Below are 17,280 nucleotides of genomic sequence, written 5' to 3'. Positions count from 1 at the left end.
AATGCAGTCGAGGGCATTTTCGGCCACTGACAAGGGTATGTTGTGGTCCTTGAAATAAGAGGCCATCCGGGAGGTTCGGGAGTGGAACACCCCATCTTGGGAGCAGACACAGCAGAGGCAGAGGAAGTTATTTTCTTTAAAGGATCTTGGAGAAATTACAACAGGCAGATTTCAAGTAAATAATATATTTATTCCTCATATAACAGAGTCCATCAGATGCTAGCCTAACTTTTCAACTCAAGAGAAAACAGTTCTCAATAAGACTTAGATAACAAGGTGTGGAGCTGGATGAACACAGCAGGCCAAGCAGCTGTGTTCATCCAGCTCCACATCTTGCTATCTCAGATTCTCCAGCATCTGCAGTTCCTATTATCTCTCAGTAAGACTTGCATATTCTATGAATATAAACAGATTATAAGGTCAGTCTCCACAAAACTTGTATTTATTTTCCTTTGTTTGCTTTGGCATATTGTCAGTTCAATGTACTTTCCAAGTGTTTCCTAAGTGAAGAGTTTCATTCTGTTAAAGACTTTGTTGAAAAACACCAGTAATACTGTAAATGTTGTTGTAATAAAATGCTAATTTGACTGTAAATGTTTTGTGGCTGGTTAAAAACTAATTTCAAGTGATGCAAAAATGGTGGGACAAAATTCAGACACACACACACAAATAATTTGTATGTTTGCAGAATTGCCTTTGAATAATTTATTTTGTTAATTATTAAAGTGCAAAAATGCCTGTTGAATAATCAAGAACTATCCAAACTACGGAGGAAGTCATTTCTTTTGTCATACTGTGGAGGAGATAATGCAGCGGTTAATGCTTCTGGGCTGGTAATCATAATGGCCAGGTTCTGGGCATTTGTGTTTAGATCACACCATGACACCATAGAATTAATAAATTTGGAGTTAAAAGTTAGCCTTGTGTACTGTTTCTGTGGTGTAGTGGGTGTCACATTTGCTTTACATGTGAAAAGGGTGCTGGTTTGAAACGAGCAGAAATGTTTATGTGAATTACTGGTGTCCCAGTGGAGAGCTGTTGCCTCATTTACTCTCGATGTTCCTTATTACGGCCTTCTTGTGGCACAGTGGGAGCGTCTCTGCCAGAGGTCTGGGTTCAAGTCCCACCTACTCCAAGGGTGTATAACAACATCTCTGAATGGGTTGATTAGAAATATAAGTTGCAAGTTCACCTTATTTTTGCATTGCTCTTAATGGGCTCAGCTCATAAACTGAACAACTGGAAACATTGGTGACATATTGCTGGTGGTTAATATGCAAAATTTGTAGAGGTGATTTGGTAGCAGAAAAATCCTTTTAGTTGTGTGATAGAGGATTGAGAGGCTTGGGTTCAAGACCTATCGGCTCTAGAAGTATGCAATAATGTCTCCAAGCAGGTTTAATAAGAAAAAATAGGCTAAATTTAAAAAAAAATCAGTTGTGTGATCATACTTCTTGATGTAAAGTAAATATGGAACCTAGTTGCTCTATAATAGTGATTTTAAGGAAGTAAATCTGCTTTCCTTATCAATCTGAGATAATGGGAACTGCAGATGCTGGAGAATTCCAAGATAATAAAATGTGAGGCTGGATGAACACAGCAGGCCAAGCAGCATCTCAGGAGCACAAAAGCTGACGTTTCTGGCCTAGACCCTTCATCAGAGAGGGGGATGGGGAGAGGGAACTGGAATAAATAGGGAGAGAAGGGGAGGCGGACCGAAGATGGAGAGTAAAGAAGATAGGTGGAGAGAGTATAGGTGGGGAGGTAGGGAGGGGATAGGTCAGTCCAGGGAAGACGGACAGGTCAAGGAGGTGGGATGAGGTTAGTAGGTAGACGGGGGTGCGGCTTGGGGTGGGAGGAAGGGATGGGTGAGAGGAAGAACCGGTTAGGGAGGCAGAGACAGGTTGGACTGGTTTTGGGATGCAGTGGGTGGGGGTGGAAGAGCTGGGCTGGTTGTGTGGTGCAGTGGGGGGAGGGGACGAACTGGGCTGGTTTAGGGATGCAGTAGGGGAAGGGGAGATTTTGAAACTGGTGAAGTCCACATTGATACCATTAGGCTGCAGGGTTCCCAGGCGGAATATGAGTTGCTGTTCCTGCAACCTTCGGGTGGCATCATTGTGGCAGTGCAGGAGGCCCATATTGGACATGGCATCTAGAGAATGGGAGGGGGAGTGGAAATGGTTTGCGACTGGGAGGTGCAGTTGTTTGTTGCGAACTGAGCGGAGGTGTTCTGCAAAGCAGTCTCCAAGCCTCCGCTTGGTTTCCCCAATGTAGAGGAAGCCGCACCGGGTACAGTGGATGCAGTATACCACATTGGCAGATGTGCAGGTGAACCTCTGCTTAATGTGGAATGTCATCTTGGGGCCTGGGATAGGGGTGAGGGAGGAGGTGTGGGGGCAAGTGTAGCATTTCCTGCGGTTGCAGGGGAAGGTGCCGGGTGTGGTGGGGTTGGAGGGCAGTGTGGAGCGAACAAGGGAGTCACGGAGAGAGTGGTCCCTCCGGAAAGCAGACAGGGGTGGGGATGGAAAAATGTCTTGGGTGGTGGGGTCGGATTGTAAATGGCGAAAGTGTCGGAGGATGATGCGTTGTATCCGGAGGTTGGTAGGGTGATGCGTGAGAACGAGAGGGATCCTCTTAGGGCGGTTGTGGCGGGGGCGGGGTGTGAGGGATGTGTTGCGGGAAATACGGGAGACGCGGTCAAGGGCGTTCTCGATCACTGTGGGGGGAAAGTTGCGGTCCTTGAAGAACTTGGACATCTGGGATGTGCGGGAGTGGAATGTCTTATCGTGGGAGCAGATGCGGCGGAGGCAGAGGAATTGGGAATAGGGGATGGAATTTTTGCAGGAGGGTGGGTGGGAGGAGGTGTATTCTAGGTAGCTGTGGGAGTCGGTGGGCTTGAAATGGACATCAGTTACAAGCTGGTTGCCTGAGATGGAGACTGAGAGGTCCAGGAAGGTGAGGGATGTGCTGGAGATGGCCCAGGTGAACTGAAGGTTGGGGTGGAAGGTGTTGGTGAAGTGGATGAACTGTTCGAGCTCCTCTGGGGAGCAAGAGGCGGCGCCGATACAGTCATCAATGTAACGGAGGAAGAGGTGCGGTTTGGGGCCTGTGTAGGTGCGGAAGAGGGACTGTTCCACGTAACCTACGAAGAGACAGGCATAGCTGGGGCCCATGGCCACCCCCTTAGTCTGTAGGAAGTGGGAGGAGTCAAAAGAGTTGTTGAGGGTGAGGACGAGTTCAGCTAGGCGGACGAGAGTGTCGGTGGAGGGGGACTGGTTGGGCCTGCGGGACAGGAAGAAGCGGAGGGACTTGAGGCCATCTGCATGCGGAATGCAGGTGTATAGGGACTGGACGTCCATGGTGAATATGAGGTGTTGGGGGCCAGGGAATTGGAAGTCCTGGAGGAGGTGGAGGGCGTGGGTGGTGTCACGGACGTAGGTGGGGAGTTCCTGGACCAAAGGGGAGAAAATGGAGTCCAGATAGGTGGAGATGAGTTCGGTGGGGCAGGAGCAGGCTGAGACGATGGGTCGACCAGGGAAGGCAGGTTTGTGGATTTTGGGAAGGAGATAGAAACGGGCCGTGCGGGGTTGGGGAACAATGAGGTTGGAGGCTGTGGGTGGGAGGTCCCCTGAGGTGATGAGGTGAATGGTGTTGGAGATGATGGTTTGGTGCTCGGGTGTGGGGTTATGATCGAGGGGGCGGTAGGAGTTGGTGTCGGAGAGTTGGCGTCTGGCCTCGGCGATGTAGAGGTCAGTGCGCCATACTACCACTGCGCCACCCTTGTCTGCGGGTTTGATGGTGAGGTTGGGGTTGGAGCGGAGGGAGCGGAGGGCTGCCTGTTCTGCAGGGGAGAGGTTGGAGTGGGTGAGAGGGGTGGAGAGGTTGAGGTGGTTAATGTCTCGACGGCAGTTGGAGATGAAGAGGTCGAGGGAGGGTAGGAGGCCTGGGGGTGGTGTCCAGGAGGAGGACTTGTGTTGGAAGCGGGTGAAGGGGTCAGTGGAAGGAGGGTTAGGTTCCCGGTTGAAGAAGTAGGCATGGAGGCGAAGACGGCGGAAAAACTGCTCTATGTCCAAACGTGACTGGTATTCGTTGATGTGTGGTTGTCGGGGGACAAAGGTGAGCCCCTTACTAAGGACTGACCGTTCGTCCTCAGTCAGTGGGAGGTCTGGGGGGATGGACTTCCTTCCTTATCAATCTATATATTTTGGAAGCATAAATTCCTGCAACTTTCTGAAATAAGTCAAAACAGATAAAGTTTACAGAAGTGGATATCAGTTGGAAAAATTCAAATGTCAGTTATTTGTATTATTGGTCTTTTATTCTTAAAAAAATCTAGAATTTGATACAAAATGCTTACGATTAACTAGATTGCACGTAAAATGGAAAAGTTCAACATTTGCTCGCCAACCATCACTTTATTTTTCCTCCTGAAGTAACTGCAAAAAGTGCTAGATGAACTTCACGCAAAATCTTACTGGATTCAAACATGGACTCAGTTTCCCTCTTTACATGTGCCGCAAGCTCTGCTGATCTCCAGCATGCACAGTATTTTGTTGATATTTTTATTTCCTCCTTTTAAGGCCTTTCTTTTGAGACCTATCCCTTTTCGCCAATACAAATGAAACAACGTTTAGTTTTGTGAAAAAGATACACAATTTGCATTCAGATCTGGGTTGTTTTGAAGCTAGAAGTAGAATCTAAATAGTAACTGAGACTGAGTGGGAACGTTCGCTTCTTTTCATCATGGCATAGGGAGACAAGTCTAAATTGTACCATTGTCTTCCTGAAGATGGCGCCCTGAAGACGTTTGGCCACTGCCGGCCTGTAGAAAAACCACGATAACAAAGTGTGAAGCTAGATGAACACAGCAGGCCAAGCAGCATCTCAGGAGCACAAAAGCTGACGTTTCGGACCGAAAAACCACGGCGGGCGTGAAACACACGCTCCCTGCAAGCCGGGGGCGGACCTATCCGCAGCGGATGCCCCCTTGCGGCTGGAAGAAGGAGCGTCGCGCCTTCGTGACGTTTGGAGGAGGCGAAGCGGCGGAAGCCTCATGGCGCCCTGAAAAAGGAGGAAGGTTGGCCGCGGAGGCCCCCTGGCGGTTAGGAGCAGGACCGACGGTTAGGGGCCCCTGGTGGACGGGAGGATGTGTTGCGGCGGAGGCGATAGTCCTCCAGAGCTGACCCAATGTGCGCCGGGAAGACACGCCCAAGATGGCGGCAGGATTGAAAAGTTGCTTTCGGCGGTGTGCGATCTGACCGGGGTGGGTAGGGAGAGTGTGGTTGAGGGAAGTTTGTGTCCAGCCCACACAACGAATGGGCGGCTAGGCCCGGGATTGGAGTGGTTGTCCGATGTCGCTGCCGTAATGTCATTGTGGGCGGGAGTCGGTTCTTTTTCCGCCGTTACCCTGGTTGTAAGGAGTTACCGCTGGTTCTTCAGCTAGAAATGGAGGATGATGCGAAGAAAGGTAAAAAGGTGAGAGTTGTGCGCGGTTTAGTTTGGGGTGATGAAAGATCGGGGGAGACATCCCCCCCAGGGTCGGATCTGGATATCGCTGGTATTGGGTGTGGGTCTGTTGAGCGGCCGGAGGGGTGCTCTAGAGCCTGGGCTTCCTTAGGATTGGGGGCCGAAGTGGCCTGTCATCGCGGGGCTGAGGGAGAAAAGGTAAATATAGCTCCAGCTGACAACGAAATTTGCTGTTTGGCCCAAAAACGGAGGGGGCGGGGTTGCTATGGCTTGTAATTTTGGGGCCGCCTTGTCTTAAAATAGACGAGATTTGTCAAAGGATTTACGTTTCCTCAGTTTTTTTTGGAAACAAATGTATTTCAGATGTAGTTCATTAAACTTCGAGATCGTTGAAGGGCGTTTTGTTACTCCTGTTTGGGTTGGGCTGTTTTTCACCGGTGACTTTTTCTGATGTCCGCTGGGAGCTGGAGGCGGAGGCACTTCAGCGGCTGCTGCTGTTGAAACTACTCGAAAGCCACTCCACGGTGTCTTCCCACCCAGCCCGAAATGTAAACAAATTTTCAGCACGCCCTGCTTCACTTTCCAGTGTCTGCAGTACACTACTTAATAAGAGACAGATATTTGACACCCGATTTTCTTTTTGCCGGGAAGAGTTAGTGTACAGCTGCTGAAATAGCAGCTTGACGGAAAATATTGTGGTCAATGTGTTCTTGTTTCATTTCAGTTGATAACGGTGGCGTTGTAAGTTATAATACAAGTCTACAATCTCATGCGAGAGAAATTTTTGTTTTGTGCAACTTGCTTAGGCAGATGTCCAAAACGTAGTGACTCTGCAAACTTTTTGATCCGAATTGTTATTTCACAGCACTTGCCTGTCAGTGTGGTATGTTATGCTCAATTTTTGTTCTGTGTTTTTAGGAGTTTCTATACGCTATAGAAACAAGCTTTTCCATCAGATCTGGTTATGTTCTCATGTGAGAGCTTTCACTGTATTTGCTTTCCAAGCACTGATAATTCTGTTAGAATCCTAGAAGCCCCACAGTCCTCATCAAATCTGCACCAACCCTCCAAAGAGCGTCCCACGCCAAACCTTCTAGTTTGCCGAACCTGTACATCTTTGGACTGTACGCGGAACCCGCAGCACTCAGTTTGAAAATCCGTAGACACCGAGAACGTGCAAACACCACATGGTTGCCCAAGGCCGAAATAGAATCGAATCTCTGGCATTGAGGCAGTAATGCTAACCACTGAGCCACCAGAGCATTCTAAATCACCAGTTATGTAACTGAACATTTTGCATTCTAGTTAATATATATTTTCACTCGCCTACCCTAAACCTTTGCAACCTTTTTGATTTGTACTTTGCTGTGGTCAGCAGTCTTTTTCTTCCATTGTCAGACTTTCAGATAATACAGTGAAAAATGTCCTAATTTTTCAAGTCATGCTATTTATTTTTGTTCAGATCTAAACTGTGCTCTGTATTGAGTAACTTGGGTGCCCAAAGATGGATGCTGGGTTTCTCACTTGTTAGTTATTTAGTGAATTGCTTCTATGCTTTTGTTATTATGCTCTTGAGATACAAAATCAAGAATTCTGTGAAAGATATCAATTTAAAACAAGAAGTTTTTTTTCTTTCCACTGATGCTGTCTGACAAGTGTTTCCAACACTGGTTGGCCCCAACTGCAGTGTTGTGTGTTTGTCAGATTTTTTTATCCACTCATTGATATGTTTTTAATTACAGTTCTGTGCATCAAGGTCATTCTACTCTAACATTTCACTGGAAACTTTGCTGTGTCAGTTTTTTTTTTGAAAGATATCCGCCTCAATTCTGCAAACTTGGAATCTTATCTCTTTGCTGAATTGCATTACTTACAGCATTCTAAAATCCAAGCAGGTTAGTTTAAGCTTTGCAGTTCATGATGTAACAGCAGTTATCGAGATGTACAGCATGGAAACAGACCCTTCAGTCCAACTTGATCATGCCAACTAATATCCTAAATTAATCCAGTTCCATTTGCCAGCATGTGACCTGTATTCCTCTAAACCTTTCCTATTCATGCATCCATCCAGATGCCTCTTAAATGTTGTAATCATTACTAGCTGCTGCCTCCACCCTGGCACCTCGTTCCACGGTCATGCCACCCTTTATGTGAAAAGGTTGCCCCTTAGGCCCCTTAAATCCTTCCCCTCCCACCTTAAACCTGTGCCCCTCTAGTTTTGGACTCCCTACTCTGGAGAAAAGGCCATGACTATCCTCCTTATGCAAGCCCCTCATGATCTTTTAAACGTGGTATAAGGTCACTGCTCAGCTTTGGCTCCAGCCTATTCAGCCTCTCCCTATAGCTCAAACACCCCAATTCTACCAACCTCCTTTTGAAATCTTTTTCCAACTAACAATTGATAATTTTGTATAGACCAATTAATTAAGCCACAATGCATTTGAACTTTGTCTTAAATTCTTCATGCAGAGGCGTCTTAAAATTTGTAATGGCTGGTCTGCTAGTTTTTATGATTCTTTCAACAGATTCAAACAGAATTGTATGTTCCTAGTAGGTGGCTCTAAATCCTCCATAAGAAGCAGGGGGTGGTGAAATCTGAAGTTCAGCTGTGGTTGTAACTCCTAGTTCTGCATTAACCATCATGGACTTTGCCCTGCGCTGCTGTATGTGATGATACTTTGTAGGTATGCCATTATGGGGAAAACGTTCAATGGAAAATACACCGACGTGAAGCATTTCTTTTGACCCTTAGGTCATTGAGTATGACATTTGGAAGCTAATACTGTCACATTTTAAGGCTTCACAATCATTTAACAGGAATCTCATATGATGTTACACTCTGTCTTCATTGCAAAAACTGCAATTGCAGATGCAATGTTCCATGCTCACTCAGGATAGACAACTGTGTATCTTGACTGAGAGAACCCAAACTGCAGATCTACCAAACTTGCATCTTCTGTGAACCCTTCTATATTTGTAAGACAACATATGCTGGGCAGGAAGAAAGGGTTGCATTGTTTCTGACTCTGCTGTTTCAGGTGTATCCTCAACATCTTGAAAGAGGCAGTCACTGACTCTATTCCTGGAGTATGCAGATGACATTAACATGTTGTTATCACCAGGCCAAGGATGTCTACACGTTTCATCAGGTAGCAAGGCTGTGTACCTAATAGTTTTCTATTGTGACGTGGTCACCTGAGTCATGAAAATGGCAGTCATTACCAGTGACTGACTCTTAAGTGTTTGAATCAATAAACCCCTGTGTTCTGAACTCTGGAGGAGCATTAGAAGAGTTGACCGCCTGAAGTATAAACCATCCTTTAAGGGAAGGAAGACCTGGCATCCACTTGTGGTTTGTAGTCAAGGCTGACCTGAAATGCCCACCGTTTTAAAAATTGACAAGGCTGAATCTATTTGTCTTCAGTTCTCCATTATGAACTTTGATCCATATCCATCAAATTTCATCTCCAACCCTAGCCTCTATCCCAGGCTAAACTAAACAGTTTGTAGCTTGTCCTGTTTTGACCTTGAGCTGGCCTAATTCTGTACCAAACCATGAATTCCCCCTGAGATAATAGGAACTGCAGATGCTCGAGAATCTGAGATAACAAGGTGTTGAGCTGGATGAACATAGCAAGCCAAACAGCATCTTTGGAGCAGACAAACTGACCTTTTGGGCCTAGACCCTTCATCAGAAATGGGCTGGGCCCAAAATGTCAGCTTTCCTGCTCCTAAGATGCTGCTTGGCCTGCTGTGTTCACCCAGCTCTACACTTTGTTATCATGAATTCCCTCTCTTGGGATTTCATCATCGCATAAACGTATTGGCTGTTCTTTAAATTGTACAAAATAGTGGTTTGCTAGTATAGAATTAATTGTCAATCTGATCTGTTTGTTATAGTAAACATCTTTCCACTTAATCTTGGCAAGCAAGTCCCTTTTTAAGTCATCACTAGGAATAGTGGTCTCCACGGAGATCCTATTGCTTTGAATAGTAAGAGATTTACTGGGAAATCAAAGGGAAGAAATGTACTGGGGTGGTGAGATGTGAAAAACGGCAGTAGAACCTTAAAGCTTTAATACAGAATGAAGCCATTCAGCCTGTTTATAGAATTTTTAGCTTTTCCCTCTTGACAATTTTTACTGTCTTCAGAAGATTTTCAGCAATGCAAATAAGCAAAATTGAGCTTGCCTTTACTTGTTCAGACAGTACATTCCAGTCTTAATTACTTGCACTTAGATTATTTAACTTATGCTTTTTGTCTTTTTTTTTAAATCAATCTTTTTGCATCCTTGATTTTTCTTCCCCAGAGGGAACAGTTTCACTCTGTCTTCTTCCCCCACCTTGGCCTGGAATGTACCCTCAATATTGAGCTTTGTTTTGAAAAATCAAATTTTTGATCTTTATGGAAAAAGCTTGAGCTAGCAGTTAATCCATACAGAGATAATGGGAACTGCAGATGCTGGAGAATTCCAAGATAATAAAATGTGAGGCTGGATGAACACAGCAGGCCAAGCAGCATCTCAGGAGCACAAAAGCTGACGTTTCGGGCCTAGACTCCTCATCAGAGAGGGGGATGGGGAGAGGGAACTGGAATAAACAGGGAGAGAAGGGGAGGCGGACCGAAGATGGAGAGTAAAGAGTATAGGTGGGGAGGTAGGGATGGGATAGGTCAGTCCAGGGAAGATGGACAGGTCAAGGAGGTGGGTTGAGGTTAGTAGGTAGATGGGGGTGCGGCTTGGGGTGGGAGGAAGGGATGGGTGAGAGGAAGAACCGGTTAGGGAGGCAGAGACAGGTTGGACCGTTTTTGGGATGCAGTGGGTGGGAGGGGAAGAGCTGGGCTGGTTGTGTGGTGCAGTGGGGGGCGGGGGGGGACGAACTGGGCTGGTTTAGGGATGCAGTTGGGGAAGGGGAGATCTTGAAACTGGTGAAGTCCACATTGATACCATTAGGCTGCAGGGTTCCCAGGCGGAATATGAGTTGCTGTTCCTGCAACCTTCGGGTGGCATCATTGTGGCAGTGCAGGAGGCCCATGATGGACATATCATCTAGAGAATGGGAGGGGGAGTGGAAATGGTTCGTAACTGGGAGGTGCAGTTGTTTGTTGCGAACTGAGTGGAGGTGTTCAGCAAAGCGGTCTCCAAGCCTCCGCTTGGTTTCCCCAATGTAGAGGAAGCCACACCGGGTACAGTGGATGCAGTATATCACATTGGCAGATGTGCAGGTGAACCTCTGCTTAATGTGGAATGTCATCTTGGGGCCTGGGATAGGGGTGAGGGAGGAGGTGTGGGGGCAAGTGTAGCATTTCCTGCGGTTGCAGGGGAAGGTGCCGGGTGTGGTGGGGTTGGAGGGCAGTGTGGAGCGAACAAGGGAGTCACGGAGAGAATGGCCTCTCCGGAAAGCAGACAGGGATGGGGATGGAAAAATGTGGTGGGGTCGGATTGTAAATGGCGGAAGTGTCGGAGGACGATGCGTTGTATCTGGAGGTTGGTAGGGTGGTGTGTGAGAACGAGGGAGATCCTCTACAGTTGACTTCTCCTGCTAAAGTTTTTATCCTTCCTCTCATCTTTCAATACCTGGACATTATTATCTGAATCACTACACAAATGTTTTTGTGCATGCCATTGGTTATTATCTTAAATAATGGTTGTGGTGTACAGGTTCCTTGGGATAGTGCCCTATGCCAAAATGTCTTCAGCTGGTTGATCACTTACTTTTATTTGTGTATTATGAAGTCAGAGCTGGGGGTATGCAGTCTTCAAACACAATTCAGTGCCGTCAGTACTCAATCTGAAGCAATCTGTGTGCAAATGCAGAAAGGTCTGGACCGCATCTAGGCTTTGGTTTGTCATATCTTTGGGTCCGGACTCCAACGTGCTGAATATATTTTTAATTTGTAATCCCGGGCTGCCTTTTAAATAGGGAAGATAGTCAAAATTCCTGCAGCTGTAAATTCTGACTATGTGAAGAAAGACCCATAGAATGACTTATCTGTGGATGCAAAGTACGTTTGCAACACCTTAGCACTGGTACATTAACATGAAGGGTTTACAGGGATATGGGCCATATGCAGGCAAATGGGACTAGTTCTGTTTAGGAAATCTGGTAGACATGGATGAGTTGGGCTGTCTGCTCTGTTTCCATATTGTATAACTCTAAAGGTGGTCCTTAAATGCCAGTCCTGCCTGTCCCATATGTATCCAATAAATTTTTTTGAGAATATTGACCTAGGATATCTCTTTACTACACAACTGTGTAGCATAGCATGGGACCCTTCTGCCCAACAGTTCCAGTGCTTTGGGATATTTTTAAAATACTGCATCAGCCTTGACCAACTTCTGGGAACTATATTTCTCTGCTTCGTGTTTATCTACTTTCTTCCCCCAAATGTTTACCTCAGTTATTCCATGTCAATCTCTGCTCCACAGATTCTGTATAACTAAATGCATCTTGACCTTTTTCTCAACTGCAAGCAGAATCCCTGGGGATGGATGACAATCGGTGTGGAAATCTTGTCTTAGGTCATGAATCAGCATACTACATCACTTTTCAAAAACTGATTAGATATTACCGAATGTAAAGATATTCATGCTGCTTTGAAGACTGTCATCATCCCTTAAAGTTTAGGATATTTATATTCATGGACTTTAATGGTCTAAACCATTATAAAATGCTTATACCAGTATATATGCCTTCATTAATTTTTCAGACCTGACTCCTCCAACACTGCTTTGCTAATTGATTTAATATTCTTCTGTTTTATTCAACTAATTTATTTTTCATACTTACATTAGAGCAACACAACTTCTGCCCTAAGGTAGAATGAAGCACTACACATTTAAAAACTATAGTACACTTTCTATAGTTTAAATTATAATTTCTTAAAAGTGAACTTTAGATAAAATCTTGAAGCACCTCACACCCTTGCAACTAGTTTTTAAAAACTCCATTTTCTGATGGCCTGCATTGTTGACTCTGTGGCATGGAATGAGATCAGAAAACATGAATTTTGTTTTTAATGTATTTTGGAACGCTAAGGCAAATATGTTTGTAGAAAGTCAGCCAACTGTTATGCATGTTTCTTTTAACAGGCTCAGAAGCTCCATATAACAACAGAAAAAAGAAAACAATTTTTTGTCATGGGATGTGAATTTTACAAGCTGGTCTACCCTTGGCAATGTAAGGGAGGGAATTTCAGGAATTTGGAATGACAATACCAAATCAGGATGGGATCTGGCTTTTGGGGGAATAACTTGGGTACTGATGTCTCATGTTAGCTGCACTTACTGTCTTTAGTTGGACAAGTCTGTTGAATTCTATGAAGATTGTAACTAGTAGTGTTTACAAAGGGGAGCCAGTCGATGTGGTATGTTTGGACTTTCGGAAAGCATTTGACAAAATCCTGCATGTGAGATTAAGATGGATAAAGCATGTGGGATTGGGGGGCAGGGTGGGGGAGTGTAATGAGATGGATAGAAAAAGGGTTGGCAGAGAGGAAAGTGTAGGAATTAATGAGCTCTTATCAAATTTGGCCACAGGTAACTAGTAGGGCCCCACAGGGATCGGTGCTGGGATCCCCTATATTTATATTTATTTAATGATTTGGATGAGGGAACAAAATGTAATATTTCGGAGTTTGCAGATGATCCCAAGCTGGGTGGGAAGATGAATTGTAAGGACGCAGAGATCCTTCAGCATGATCTGGACAGATTGGGTGAGTAGGCAATTCGATGGTGGATGCCGTATAATTTGGATAAATCTGAGGTTATTCACTTCAGAAGCAAAAATGAGAAGGTATATTAGTAGCTCACCAGGTGTAGCGCTGGATGAACACAGCAGGCTAAGCAGCATCAGAAGAATGGAAAGGCTGATGTTTTGGGCCTAGACCCTTCTTCACAAATGGACACATTACTACATGGATGGCTGTAACTTGAGAGAGGGGAGTGCACAGTGGGACCTGGGTGTTCTTCAACACGAGTTGCTAGTGCAGCAGGTGATAAAGAAGGCAAATGGTATGTTAGCCTTCATTTGTGGAAGGTTGCGTATTGGAGCAGGGATGTGCTGCTGCAGTTATACAAAGCCGTGGTGAGGCCACACTTAGAATAGTGTGCAGTTTTGGCCTCCTTTTTCTGAGGAAGAATGCTCGTGCTCTTGAGGGAGTGCACAAAAGTTTAACAGGGCAATTCTGCGGATGGTGGGACTGACATATGAGAAGAGATTGACCATTGTTTTTGCTGGCGTTCAGACGAATGAAGGGACATCACAGACTTATAAAATGCTAACAGGGCTAGATGAAGTTTGTGCAGGGAGGATGTTCCGGATGGTGGGTATGTTCGAAAACAGGGGTCACAATCTGAGAATACAGGGTAGACTGTTTAGGACTGAGATCAGATGTTTCTTCATTCAGAGTGGTGAGCCTGTGGAATTCATTACCACAGGAGGTAGTTGATGCCAAAACATTGAAGTAGTCAAGAAGTGATGAGATGTAGCACATGGAGTGAACTGGATCAAAGGTTATGAACAGAAAGCAGGATTAAGGCTATTGAGTTGAACAATCAGCCATGATTGTGATGAATGGTGGAGCAGGCTTGAAGGGCTGAATGGCCGCTTCCTGCTCCTATCTTCTGTGTATGTTTCTATGTATGTAGGTTTTTTTCAGGTTGTTGTCAAGGTTTTGGCAAGTTTGTGGTGAAGTCGGCCTGAGTGCTAATCAAGTGCCCCAAATGGTCTAAAATCTGTCAGTATTGGTGAAACTGCCTGCACTCGAGTGGCAAGTATTCCGAAACCTTTCTAATGTGTGCTTTGTTGCATACTTTGGGGAGTCAGGAGTTAAGTTACTTAATGCAGAATTTCCAGCTTCTGACTTGCTGATCAGCCACAGTAGCAATGTGGCTGGGTGTAGGTTGTTTCTAGTCAGTGGCAAACCCCAGTGTCAATTTTAGTGACTGGGGGGTCGCTGTGGTGTTGCTCTTAATGCATGTCAAAAGGTGATGGTTAGTTTCCTTTCAGAGCTGGTCATTTTGTCATTTCTAACAATTGGCACTCTACTTGTCATGCTTCATTAACCCTAATCTGAATTTAGACTGCTGCATGCAGGAATGGGCTGCCTCAGTTTCTGCTGATTGCCTAAGTTATTGAACACTCGTTCTTCATAAACATCCCCGCTTCTGAAATCCCTATGGAAGGAAGGTCATTGAAGTAGGTAAGAGGACTGGATGTGAGAGAGATCCAAGAGCAATGTCCTAGGATGATTATGATTAGCCTTCAATAAATGCTTACTGTGTCTAAATCCCAACCATCCTCGCTAACAGCACTGAATGTACCTACTCATCATGGACTGCACTGGTTCAAAAAGGCAGTAATTCTGGGGTAGGGAAATAAGTACTGGCTGAGGCAATGATGCACTCTCACTGCATTCTCAATTTTGTTTTAAAGGCAGTGTAACTATTTAAATTTACTCTGCTTTCTGTGGACCAAACATGCCTGAGCGTGGGCATTTATTCAATAGATGCTCAACAAAGAGCAGTACTCATTCTGGACCATAACTGTTCAGTGCTTTTCTATCCTTGATGCACGTCAAATTGGCTGAAGAATGATGCCTGGCGGCTGCAAGAGTCTAATCTCTCAATCCATCTTCAGCTGGATGTAATGTTTTTGATGTTTTGGGTTGAGACCCTTCTTCAGAAATGCAATCCATTTTTGAAGAAGGGTCTTAACCTGAAATGTCAAACTTCCCTGCTCCTCTGCTGCTTGGCCTGCTGTGTTCATCCAGCTTCACACCGTGTTGTCTCAGATTCTTCAGCATCGGCTGTTCCTACTATCTCTAATGTTTCAGTCTTTGTCTTTTGTACTGGGGTGCTAGGCTTCACCCACAATGAGGATGGGGATATTTATAGAGCTCCTTCCTCCTACAATGAGTGGTTCAGTTAATCACACCTAGATGTGGCAGGACTGCAAGGCTTTGATCAGATCCATTTAGTTATGGGATTGTTTTTAGCTCTTCATGCCATTTCATCTTTGACATACAGCTAGTTCCATATTGTACCTTTCAAATTGACCCTTTATTTTTAATTATGTCAGGCTTATTTTTGGCGTGGTGTTCTGTATTTCTGAATGAAACAAGGTTAATCCATGGCTTGGTGATTGTCAAGTGATGCATATGCCAAATTCTTAGCCTCCAGCACTTTCTAGTTACTGCATTGAGAAGACCATAGAATCCCTACAGTGTGGAAACAGGCCATTCAGCCCACAAGTTTACACTGACTCTCAAAGCATCCCATGCTGACCCATCCCCCTCTCACCCACCTCATCTACACACCCCTGGACACTATGGGCAATTTAGTATGGCCAATCCACCTCACCTGCGCATCCTTGAACTGTGGGAGGAAACCCACAAACATGGGAAGAATGTGCAAACTTCACACAGATGGTCAGCGAGGGTTGAATCGAACCCAGGTTCCTGGTGCTGTGAAGCAGCAATGCTAACCACTAAGCTGCCTTGCTGCCCTTTCGAAGATGACTGACTGTTTGACACTGCTGTTGGATCCACAGCTTTGACACAAAGTTTAAAAATGAAATCCTGTTACTGTTTCAGAAAGTAAGTTATTATTTCTACGCATTATTAGATATGGGATAAGCTAATTGCCCTGGAATCAGTCATGCAACCTTTGGAACAAAGCATCTCGCGCTGTACGCCGTAACCCATGTGAGCTAGGGTTTTTAGTTGCAAAGTCAGACATTGTTGGCTGCTGTGGACGTGTGATGAGTGTTAAAATTTAAGGAACTCTTTTAGCCGCCTTTTTCCCCAAAAAAGTCTGCTTGCGGCCTGAATAGCTGATCATTGAGACCAGAATCATTTTCCCGATAAGTGATTGTGTCATCATGGAGGAGTCTAGAAGTTATTGAGACTGCAGTATTAATTAAAAACAAAGGGTTCTCTGCTCCCTCACTCTGGGATCAGTCTGTGTGGTGCTAGTATTATTCTGGATTACTCATTAGCCTTGTGATTTGGCCCCTGAAAGCAGCTTAAGTATTATAAACATACAAAACTTAAGATAACATATGAAATGCACAAAAACTTAATGATTTAAGAATGTTTCATGCTGTGGGAATGATTAAAAGTGAAGTTGACAGAAGAATTGGGTTTTAAGCTGGACTGTTTGACATTAGGTTTTTTTAATCATTCAAACAAAGCGCTTATGCTCAAATAGCCAGAGCATGACCTTTAAACCACTGTTTTGGGTCCTAAATTTTCATTCTTGTATACCTGGAAACATGCAAATATATAGAAAGCATTACAAGTTGGAAAAGTTGATTTGGCATAAGAAAAATGAAGGATGTGACAAATAGGGAAACACTAGGAAAATAAAATTAAAATAAAATCGACAGGAGATTTTGTGGGCAAGATCGGGATTCCCGGAAGGTATGTTGCCTCCCTGGTGCCAGGGTCCGGGACGTCTCCGATCGGGTGTATAAAGTTCTAAAAGGGGAGGGTGAACAGTCAGAAATCGTGTTACATATTGGCACAAATGATATAGCCAGAAATAGGTTTGAGGATATAAAAAGTGATTTCAGGGAGTTAGGATGGAAGCTGCAGAGCAGGACGAACAGAGTAGTGTTCTCTGGTTTACTACCGGTGCCACGAGATAGCGAGGTGAGGAACAGGGAGCGGGCGCAGCTGAACACGTGGCTACGCAGCTGGTGTAGGAGGGAGGGCTTCAGATATGTTGATAATTGGGATGCCTTCTGGGGAAGGTGGGACCTGTACAAGCAGGACGGGTTGCATCTGAACTGGAAGGGGACCAATGTCCTGGG

At 45.0% G+C, this 17,280-nt stretch overlaps 1 protein-coding gene across 5 annotated transcripts in view; it reads left to right on the top strand.

Annotated features, from left to right (window-relative positions):
• The first annotated feature begins 5,035 nt into the window (after positions 1-5,035).
• The window catches only part of ccm2 (CCM2 scaffold protein), a 109,622-nt gene continuing 97,377 nt past the window's right edge, over positions 5,036-17,280 (top strand). The window contains exon 1 of one of the 5 annotated variants that reach the window (XM_059645444.1): positions 5,036-5,467. In XM_059645444.1, coding sequence (XP_059501427.1) covers positions 5,453-5,467 — 15 coding nt within the window. In that variant the 5' untranslated portion in view covers positions 5,036-5,452. Of the gene's footprint in view, positions 5,476-17,280 lie in introns of all 5 variants that reach the window. The other 4 variants (XM_059645443.1, XM_059645446.1, XM_059645447.1 and 1 more) reach the window with 4 other exon arrangements.

This window comes from Stegostoma tigrinum, chromosome 4 (assembly GCF_030684315.1).
Source record: "Stegostoma tigrinum isolate sSteTig4 chromosome 4, sSteTig4.hap1, whole genome shotgun sequence".
In the NCBI taxonomy this organism is placed as follows: domain Eukaryota; kingdom Metazoa; phylum Chordata; class Chondrichthyes; order Orectolobiformes; family Stegostomatidae; genus Stegostoma; species Stegostoma tigrinum.
Note: the sequence above shows the minus strand (reverse complement) of the source record. Positions and strands in the feature narration are given on the sequence as shown.